General features: G+C 34.1%; 1 protein-coding gene and 1 non-coding gene across 3 annotated transcripts; both read right to left on the bottom strand.

Annotated features, from left to right (window-relative positions):
- Positions 1 to 1,417: 1,417 nt before the first annotated feature.
- On the bottom strand, positions 1,418 to 8,908 carry LOC147404708 (RNA-binding (RRM/RBD/RNP motifs) family protein). 2 transcript variants are annotated; one of them, XM_086440768.1, is made up of 2 exons: positions 8,751 to 8,908; positions 1,418 to 2,256 (listed from the first exon to the last, which is right to left on the bottom strand). In XM_086440768.1, the coding sequence occupies exon 2, from the start codon at positions 2,039 to 2,041 to the stop codon at positions 1,562 to 1,564; it is 480 nt and encodes a 159-aa protein (XP_086296894.1). In that variant the 5' UTR covers positions 2,042 to 2,256; positions 8,751 to 8,908; the 3' UTR covers positions 1,418 to 1,561. The 2 variants fall into 2 exon arrangements, with proteins under 2 accessions (XP_086296894.1, XP_086296893.1); XM_086440767.1 differs by having other exon boundaries at positions 1,418 to 2,345; positions 8,751 to 8,907.
- LOC147404709 (small nucleolar RNA snoR101) lies at positions 3,974 to 4,036 on the bottom strand. The gene has a single exon (XR_015178138.1). It is a non-coding gene; the product is annotated as a small nucleolar RNA snoR101 (small nucleolar RNA).
- Positions 8,909 to 11,163: the final 2,255 nt, after the last annotated feature.

Genomic DNA, 11,163 nt, shown 5'->3' with positions numbered 1-11,163 from the left:
TTTGGTGAGGATGCTCTCTACAGTGAGGAGATCATCATCACCGAAAATCAGCCCATTCCAAAACTTCTAACCTCATCAAAAATGATTTACAAAAAATGGACGGTCCACGATTTTTCAACTTGTAAACTGGGCTAGAAATTTTGGAATGGGCTGATGTTTTGTGAGGATGATCTCCTCACCATAGAGATCATCCTCACCAAAAATCAGCCCATTCCAAAACCTCTAACCCATGTTTTGAAAAATGTTTTGCCAAAATGTTTGTTGCTGAACGGGACCCATATATATATATATATATGGGACTAGAAGTTTTGGAATGGACTGATTTTTGGTGATGATGATCTCCTCACCGTAGAGATCATCCTCGCAAAAAATCAGCCCATTCCAAAACTTCTAACCCATGTTTTGAAAAATGTTTGCCAAAATGTTTGGTGGTGAACATTTCCATATTTCCCATATATATATATATTTAATTGGAAGTAATGATTATCATGATTTGTAATGAATTTTTCATTCTAAAAGTTGCGAGCAACACAAATCCTTTTAAGGAAAAAAAAATAACCCTCTTACTTGTAACTCAATTTTGAAAGACACTTGAACTTATTCCAAACGATCTAACTGATAGCCCACCTGTTTAGGGTTGGATTAGGATTCAACTCCCTCATGAGCAATGAGATACGAACGTATACTTGTAAAAACCAGTAGGTATGGCTACTCAACAACTTGGATACAAGGGCAGTCAAAGCCATTACAAATAGCTCTTTAAGTTTAAAGATCTATCAGGTTGAGGCACATTTGTTGGCAAGGCTCAACATGGTAATTGAGGCAAGACACTTTCTGCAATTGAATCCCACAACCTTATGATTTAAGAGCAAAGAACCTCAAACAAGTAAGGATGCAACTTCAGCAGACTAAACCCAAACCTAGCTCAACCTGACCTTGAGTCAGGTGTAGTAGGCATGACTAGCTAGGTTCAGGTCCGGTTTGAGGCAAATAAAAATAAAAACTGACCAAATCAAATCAAATGTGGTTGGGATTAAGCATAGACATTGAATTGCCCAAACCCAACCTTAATATGGTTATACAACTTTAAAATATCTTTGATTTTCTCATTTGCATTTCAAACTTAAAAGTTAATCATCATCATCTTTTTTAGGACACAATTGTAAATTTTGTATTTTTTATATATTTTTACATACCATTATTATTATTATTATTATTATTATTTTATCTAGTATTAACGAGGAATGAGCCAACCCGATTTGAATTGGGCATTTTATGCCCAAGGTCAGGTTGGGCACTGGTTGATCCCCAACCGACCGGAGTTGCAGCCCTACAAAAACGTAACCACCATAAACAACCTGCCCTTACTCTGAAATCTAAAACCAGTATACCAAATGATTCTACAAAGACCAGACAATTTGATTAAGAAAATCTTAATTGTGTACTTTATAAACATTAAAAAAAAATCCAGTACCACAACTAACGATTCCAAAAGCCAGTCCAAGCAGAAGAGGGGATGATGGATTGGATCAGATACATCAGATTTGAAAATCTACCTGTATCACTGCCTTGATCTTGATTCAGCACGCCTGGCCTCGTCAGGTGTTGAAGGGAACAGTTCCACATACCTTGAACCAATAATCATCTTGTCTTTGCACATTGCTTTCTTAGCCTCGTCAGCTGAAGCAAACTCCACGTATGCCTCACCAGTTGCTTTTCCGTCAGGACGGGAAGCAATGTGTATCTTTTCGTCTGTCAGCTCGAACTCATCAAAGAACTCCACGATATCAGACTTTGTCGCAGAATAGGGAAGACCACGGAGCTTTAAGATCTCTGTGTACTCCAATTGGTCCTTATCGATTGACCTCTTCTTCGATCGTTCAGGAGGGGGAGGACTACCACGATACTCGTCGTAAATTCCTTCATATTTCACCTCTGATGCCACAGCACAGTAGTAGTCTTGTTTGTTGCATCTAAACACTTCCACATACCTACGCCCCATGTTTTGACGGTCCCTCTGTATGGCAAACTCAGCTTGCATGCTACTCGCCAGGACAACGAAAGCCTCACCTGAGAACCGACCATTTTTGTTGACCAACAGAACATCTACTATGTCTAGCCCCGCAAAGAATTTGAAGATGTCAATATCGGTGCAGTTGAACGGAAGCCCCCTGAGACGGACCACGGGAAATGTAGGGTTCCATCCACCACTGTAATTGTAAGGCTGGTAACTGCTGGAGCCGCCGACGCCACTCACTGCGAAGTAGGGATTTGATTCGATCATTCTTTGTCTCTTTGAGCCAACCTCGTACCCATCCGATACCCCCCCGCTTCCCAATATTGCCCTTCAGTTATTCAATCCCAAAATAAAAAAAAATAAAAAAACAATCCCCCACACTCAACCCTGTTAATAAAACCAAACCCAACCCCCGATTTCCTGAAACCTAGATTATTCATGTTTCTAGCATTCTCAACTGTCAGTCTTATGAGTCAAATAAAAGAAAATTTTGGACCTTAGCCCATCCAAGCTCAATTGGAGGCAAGGCCCCACTCTAAACAAGAAGCACTGGTAAGGTCTAACCCATGGCCATAATTCCCACAATTGAATTTGAGATAACATTTTTAGGAGAAGTAACATGAATAAACTTGCAATACAGCACTCAATCATAGAAGAAAAGGTGATTATATACTCTCGTGAAAGCAAATCCACAAAACATGTTCATATTTATATCCCTACTTTTTAAAGCTAATATAACAATGTTAAATTAATAACCAAAAGATAAATAAAATTACTAAATAACACCCAAAAGAGAGAAAAAAAAAAAAGGAATACAATTTCACTGCATCACAAATCACTTGGTTATAGGTGCTAATTACAATTGAATCAGGACTCTTTCGCCTATACGTACTCTTGTAGCTAGCTTTCCTTGACAAAATGTTTGATTATTAGGAAAAAAATTCACAAGATAAATTCCAACACAGATTGGGTTGCTCTGCTGAGGAAAAAGATCCTTATCATAATACATGTTATTTTGGTTTCGATTTCATCCCTCCTAGGGCACTCAAAATGATGAATATGGCTCATAGACCAATGCCCACACACCTAAAAAAACTTCACAAGGTACATAAAACCTTAATACTCTAAATTAAAGATTGAAATTTTGGACCAAACCTAGGTACACCCTAAAAAATAATACAGGTTCCTGTAAGAGGCAAACTGGATTACACATTGGGAAGCAAGGCATTAGCCCCAAAATAGCTAAGAATATCATGATCCACAAAATTGATAACTCATGTAATGAGTAATCATTCAATTACTCTTGTTTGTAATCATTTGCTATTTATCGGGGTTTATGGATGCAGCATAACTTTCGAGCCTTTGATGGGAAAGAGCAGGATGGGCATTCCATCATTACAACAATTTAAGGGATTACGTTCTCTTGGTTCAAGCAATTTCAGGATTTAAGGCAGTATACTAGGATGATTTAAGTTTAGTTGTAATCTTGTTTGTATTGATTCGCATTTGCCGGGGGTTCTTCTGGTGGAGGTATTTGAAGGGTTTGAGGTAGTATGCTTCAACAATTTTACGTTTTTGTTTTTGTTTTTTTTTTTTCTTTGTTGTAAACAGGTACCCTTGACATCATTTTTCTTTTAAAAATATAATCCTACATTCATCAAAATAAAATAATTAATATATATATATATATATATATATTTGTTTTTCTTCACCATCAACCACAAGATAGACATATTGAGCTTTCAAATCCCAAAGTTCAAATACACCAAATAAATAAAATCTTTAATGTAAAGATAAACAAAATTTCTAGCACCCAAAAAAGTAAACAAATCTTTCATACTAATTTAAAAAGAATGCTTCTTTGACCCAAGAATGATAAAGGACACTTAACTATATTTCAAATTAGTAAATAAAAAATCCATTGAAATTGTTAACGATAAATTAGTACAAAGTATGAGCATCAGCAACATCAATTTCAACATATGAACTTACCTGAAGTTCAGAGATCAAGTGTAAGCCATCATATGCACAGGCTTTGCAAAATCAAAGGTCCAAAAGATGAAAATCAAAACATTAAAAAATATAGAATCTACTATTTAAAGAGAGAATTTTTAGTTTGAAACAAAGAATACCACCATAGTATTAAATTTTGACATATTTCCACAAAATATACTGAAAGATTTCCATTTCCACATGTTTTGACACGAAATTTAACCAACAATTTTTTTTTGTATATATTTCAGTGGATATCACTATTCACTTTGCGAAATATTTCAATGAATAGTGAATTTCAACCAAAATTATCAAATTCTAGGAATAAAAATGCAATATTTCAGTGAATATAATTCGATGAATAGTAAATTTTGACCAGAATATTCTGTTTTGAAAAAACTTATAATTAAAAGAACTTGTAAATTACACATAGTATTTACAAAGAAAAAATTGAATATAACATTTGTCCATTAATACAAATGAATTATGATTAGTTTATTATCTATTTCATCTTATTTTAATGTATTCTAAGCATATTAATTCGTTATTTCAATGTATTATAATGCCTATTTTATCATTTTCTACACTCCTAGTGAAAGCATCTTCAATATTTCTATCATTTCCAAAAATTACATTGATTTTCACACTGATTGAAGAAAAAATTCACAAAATATTTCATTTCCAGACCAACTAAAATAGACACCGAAAACAAAATTGAATACCTTGAATACCACCCAAATAGAAAACACATAATATGTTCGCTCATAAGGTAATCGTGATAACTAGGAGACTGGTGAATGCATCTAAAATGCATATGTCCGAATTGCCAAATAACAAATAGGATTACCATTTAATAAAAAAGTATATAATAGGATTTAGTTTTGTATAAATGAAACTCATGACCCCTCTCATGGGTGAAACTTTGAGAAGCACCTGGCCCCCACAATGAAATCTAGAGTTTTGTATAAATGAAACTAGTGACCCCTAAATTTATTATAAATTTTATCTATTTTTTAGGATTTTTTTATTAATTAAGGCTTATGCCTCGCCTCAAGAACCCAAAACGCCTCAAGTACGCCTTAGGTACTTTAAAACACTGTAGATAAATGATGATAAATTAAGTTTATCTAATGTACCCACATAAGTTATTTATTTATAACTAGTACAATGGCTTTGTACTGCCATGCATTGCATTATTGGTTCAAGTTGAGTAGTCAGTAGCTTGCGAGCTATTGGCTCACCCTTGTTTCCTACATATTTTCAGGTGCAATACATGGAGACGACAGAGGTGGTGAAGTAACTTAGTAGATTTGATTAATTCAATAGTTTTATCTGCTTGTTTTACTTTAGAGAGAGACAGGTAGGGAGGATTTCAGTGTAATTCTCTTTTTAGCATTCAGATTTGGGGTGTGACAAGCTAAATCCAAATAGGATGATTTACAAGAACATTGATAGCTCAAGGTAAATACTAGCAGCACAAAAGAAAACCTAGGGACAAAAAACAAGAAACTAAAAGAAAGAAGAAAGTGAAAACTACATACCGACAGCCCCTACTAACCACTGAATGCCATCAAAATGCAATATTCTAATAGAATAATCTTAAACTCCTTGAAAGTGAAAGACCAACGAACACTATAGCCTAGGCACTCAAAATTATTTAATGGATATCCACTTATTTGCCTTTGAGCACATTGTGATTTCTCTCTATAAAAATTTCCCAACAAATTACAAATGGAAGCAACTCCAATAGCTAAGGAAGCAAAAGCTATGACTACACTTCTACTTTGCAATGCTAGCAAGGAAAACTACTTGTACAAAAAATCTCAAAAATAAAAATAAAATAAATCACTGGTACAACTCAACAAAGTGTTGAAGGTCAACCAATTGCCAACTTGGATAACAAAATTGGCTATGCCATCACTGCATCTATGATTATGTCATGGCATATGTAGTATGTGATGGCATTTTTGCCCAACGGTCAAAAGTTGGCCATTGGACAAAAACTTACTTTTTTTATAATTTCCCCATCATCACCCCCCCCCCCTTCCCCTCCCCCTTCAATTCCTATAACACTGTAATTGATTTCTATCCTCATTTTAACTCACTTCTACTCTGTTAGATCCCTTCTAATTTCTAATTTCTAATTTCTTTAACAATCTAACTATATTATCTACATCTTTAAGTCTTCAAATCAACTGAATCAAGCTCAAATGGCAAGAATCAAGATTGAAGGATGTTTGGAATATTCCAGAATCAAGAATTCAACATCTAAGAAACAAGAATTCATATTTCTTTTCAAATTTTTTGAGTCTATGCATTCTTACAAACTTGTTAAACGTACAAATATAATTAATTATAATGAAATTGAAAATATAAAGAATAAAAAAAAAGTTATTTAGAAATACTATAATTATTGCAAAAAAACTCCTATTTTCTATTTCTATTATTTTTTTCTATTTTATTAAAAGACATTTTGGGTAATATGCGACCACATATGCTATGATTTGATCGCATATGCACATAGAATATGCAGATAACACATCCCTCATGTGCTATTTGAAAACACCGACATCAACTAACCCACCAAAACGATTGTGCATTTTCAAGCTCAAGGGTGTTTCAGGGGAAGGAGAATTCTCATCATGTTGTGGTGCTAGAGATTATGGGTTTGTTTTACTTCTAGAGCAAAATCAACTAGGATTTCAAAGGATTTTGTTTTGAAATGTTGTGTTCATGTGGGATTCCTTATGAACCATGTAGTAGTAGGATGTACTTGGTTTGCTTTCTTTAGTTGTTTTTTTCCTTTCCTTTCTTTTCTTTCTTTTCTTTACTTTTCTTGTATTTGGGGCTACCTCAACCTCCTTTCCTCCTTTTTTTTTCTTAATAAAATTATTACACTTGTAAAAAAAATGAATTGAGAAAGTCAACATAATCTAAAGGCATCAGAGCGAGCTTTCCACTATGACGATATCATCTCAATCACTCATCTAAAGACCCTAGTCATCTCGTTCGAGATTTTAAGAATCTCGAAAAAATTGATCAATTATGGTTTTTTATATAAATAAAATTCATAATTAAGTATATAATTATTTTCTACAAACAAATAGAGATTTACATATTAAAAGAAAGAGGTGCTAGAAGACCATTTAGAAGACAATAAAGAAAAATAGGAGAAACCCAAAGGGCACCCAAAAAACAAGCAAACCAAAACAAACCATCTAATGTCCCTAAAAACTGCCTCCCACCTAAAAACTAAATCCTTAAAAAATGCCTTTGAACTCCTCAAACAACTTCCACAACCAATAAAAGAAACCTATGATGCAAATGATGACATTTTGAATTGAATGCTCTTTTCCCTCAGGAAGGGTAGGTCAAGTGTTTGAAACCCTACGAAGCTATGAATTCCTTGGGGCTACCCTTCGGGGTCCGGTTGACCCTCAACTCAACCAGTTGTACGTAGGACTTTTTGAGGGGGCGGTGCGTGTGACCGCAGGATTAGTATCACCTGAAAGGATGGGAATATCCACGATAAGCAATATATATATATATGGGAGGCATTCGGAGGCCCTAAAGAGAGCCAAACATTTTTTCAATGTATGGATTAGAGGTTTTGGAATGGGATGATTTTTTTTTTAGGGTGATCTATATGATGAGGAGATCCTCCTCACCAAAAATCAGCCCATTCCAAAACTTCTAACCCCATCAAAAGTTGTTTACAAAAATCGGACAATCCACGATTTTTCAACTTGTAAACTGGGGTTAGAAATTTCGGAATGAGCTGATTTTTTGTGAGGATGATCTCTATGGTTTGGTGAGGATGATCTCTTCACCATAGAGATCATCCTCACAAAAAATCAGCACATTCCGAAACTTCTAACCCCTATTTTGAAAAATGTTTAACACAATGCTTGGCTCTCTTTAGGGACTCCGAACGCTTCCCTATATATACAAGACGTGAAAACTCATTCAAGTTATCTCAGTCACGATGGGCACTGGCATAACACACACAAAAATAAAAAATAAAAAACTAGTTTAAAAACAACTCCAAGGCACCACTTTTTCCCCTTTGATGCACTAGCAATGAACTCTTTTAAGACTCTTTAATAGCCATGAGCAATGAAAGAAACCAATAAAACCTAACTTGCAAGAGACAACCAATGTCCATGTATCTCACAACATAAATCTTCCCAACTTGTCATCGTAAGAATTGTATCAAAATGGAACAAAGTAGACAGCATGGTTTTAAATCTCGTCCGAGAAGACTCATCCAAGTTGTCTCGGTATCATCCACCAACGAGACGAGTTGACAAGTCATCTCAAAGACCTGTTTTGTTCTGATTCTAAGGATTTTTTTTTAAATCTCGTCCAAGACGACTCAAATAAATCGGATATCTCATCCCTGATGACTCGGTCTCGTTCAGGGACTGGACGAGACGACAAAATGATTTTTTAAACCATGGTGAACAGAAAACATCCCTATGTACATGTTCTCTTGATTCAATCCCTAACCCCTAAAATATATGACTAAATATATATATATATATAATATGAAACACAATCATCTTATTAGGGTTTATTATAAGTTATAACAGAATTGAACGAAAATATAATAAACAGTAGCGATTTTAGATCATCTCACAAGAAACAACCAAAAAATGTAAAATTCATATTCATACAAGAACCAAACATCTACATTCAAATCGAAATTACACAAAAGAAATCATTAAAATTTTAAACTTACCCTCTCGATCCGTACATGGCGTCGAAACTTCGAGAAGTGATGGAAGACAAACAACAGAACTGCAAAACCCTATCTGCACTCGATCGTAGGTTCTCACTTCACAAAACAAAAAACCCTAACCAATCGTCAGTCGGTCTGCCCTGCCATCCTATATATTGTTTTCTTCTTTAACTAATTAGTGGTACACCCTCAATTTTTGTCTTTAATTATAGATACACCTTGTTTCCAACTAACGAAGGTACCTCCTACTACTAAAATCATGGTTCGCTCTATTTGCACACACCGAGATGATTGATTGCACCCACTGTAAGAAACTTTTATTAAAAACATAAATTACCATTTTATCTTTTCCTTTTCTTTCCTTTTCTTTTTTTTTTTTTTTTTTTTTTGATATCATGGTATCCCCACCATTCGGGTAGGACTAATCCCGCAGTCACACACACCACCCACTCGGAAAGTCCTACATGCAACAAGTTGTCAAGGGTTAATGGTTATTACTCATTTTACACTCTTTCAATTACTGAAGGCTATATGCCAAAATCCCATCAATTGAAAACAAACCTTCACTTCCACCAATTGAAACTTATAAATTTAATTCAAAATTTATTTGTGTGGATAAAGACATAACGGCCATTACACCCGCATATTTTCATCTCTTCAGAGTTTGGTAGATTTGAATCAATGGTGATAAGTTTTATAGGATTTTTACGATTCAATTTTTTTGTTCAAAATTTTTTGTTAGTGTTATCTAATATGGAAGGACCAACAAACATACTGACATGTTTCATTTTTAAATGTTGATAACATTTGAAACAAATGTTAGAAACAAACAATCGTCTTTAATTTTTTTCTAGTGTCGTTCAGTAGGTGCAGATCGAACTTGGAAGAACAGGTTTGGTATGTACATACTGAATGGATTGATAAAACCCGAAAATACTAGATATTCAATCGAAAGGTATAGAACGAACGTTGTTTATCTGACTTGGTGGGTACATATTGAGTGTTCCATACAAAGTTCGGTGCATGGGTACCAAGAAGAACTATAAATCTTGTCAGAGTTTCTTCGATACCCCAGTACCGAAGGTTTTGAAACTTGTTCAATATGTATATACTGAATTTGTTTGGAAACTGTCGGTATATACCTATTGAATAAAAATATATTTTTTAATTCTTCTAATTGTTTATTTAATGTTTAACTTGATCAACAATGTTAATGTAGTTACCTACAATTATCGATCATACGATATACTTTGAATTGAATGAGGTGTTTCGTCGTCCAGATATCCTATTTAGAAGTGTTAGAAAAATTTGTAAGACTGTTGAAACTATCCCAATAGTCTCAACATCAAATCATCAAAATGGTAGGAACCCTAGAATATTCTTTGGTTGCAAGAGGGGTGAAACTTATAGAAGGTTGAAAAATGGTGGATATGAAAATTTTTGAGAAACAGACGAGTACTAAGAGATGTGGATACCATTTTTCTTTAAGAGGTTGAAACTACTAGAGGATAATCAATGGAATATCAAAGTGATATGTGGTAAGTTTATACATGTTTGAATTATTCCATGTATTTTGAAGGCATATATCTACTTTTTATTAGTAATATTCAATAATTATATAGGAAATCACAATAGAGTTCATTTTAATGCCTTATGTTAAATACTTACTAAATCCATGCATTTTCGCATACATTTATGAGTAATTAAAGGAGCCTAATATTGTATGATTTATTTTATAGGTGCCTCGAACACAATTCAGAGCAGAAGAGGAGCAGTTACACCCTAGGCAAGATAAATAGTAAATCTCAAAAGTTTGATCTTTCTAGTGTTTCCCATTGATCAGTGCTCTAAAACCCTGATTTTAATACATATTTTCGGGGCACTTCTCATAGTCTTGACCTTAGTTTTACCTTTATTAGCAAATAATATTACTTATGCCCCATATCATCACTCTACATGTTTTATCATGTTAAATAGGCATAATTGTATAAATAATTAAATAAACTAAAAAAATCTAATGATCTTGTGTTCAATTGTGAAGGCTTAAAATCAAAAAAGTCAGAAATTAACACATTAAAGTAATTCAAACACATCAAAGCAATCAAGAGTAGATATAACAGTAGTGGGCCAAAATTCAAGCGTTTTCTTCATGAATTCCCCTCGCCACAGTGAAAAGGTGATTAATTAGGACAAAATTACATGGCCATGCTCCATGCATAAGGACAATATGATTGCTGATGATCACACATATCAGATCCTTCCAACAACTGAGAATTATCTATAATAGTAATTTGTCTCCCTTTTGGTTCCTTCCACCATAGCTCTCTTTATGTCTTCTTTCCCAATTAGATTAGGTTTATTTTTTTCTGTAATTTTCAAAAATTGTGAGAGAAAGAGTGTGTAACAATTGATT

Source organism: Akebia trifoliata, chromosome 4 (genome assembly GCF_017979445.1).
Source record: "Akebia trifoliata isolate Shusen 1 chromosome 4, ASM1797944v1, whole genome shotgun sequence".
Taxonomy (NCBI): domain Eukaryota; kingdom Viridiplantae; phylum Streptophyta; class Magnoliopsida; order Ranunculales; family Lardizabalaceae; genus Akebia; species Akebia trifoliata.
This window is presented reverse-complemented; position numbering and strand designations above follow the sequence as displayed.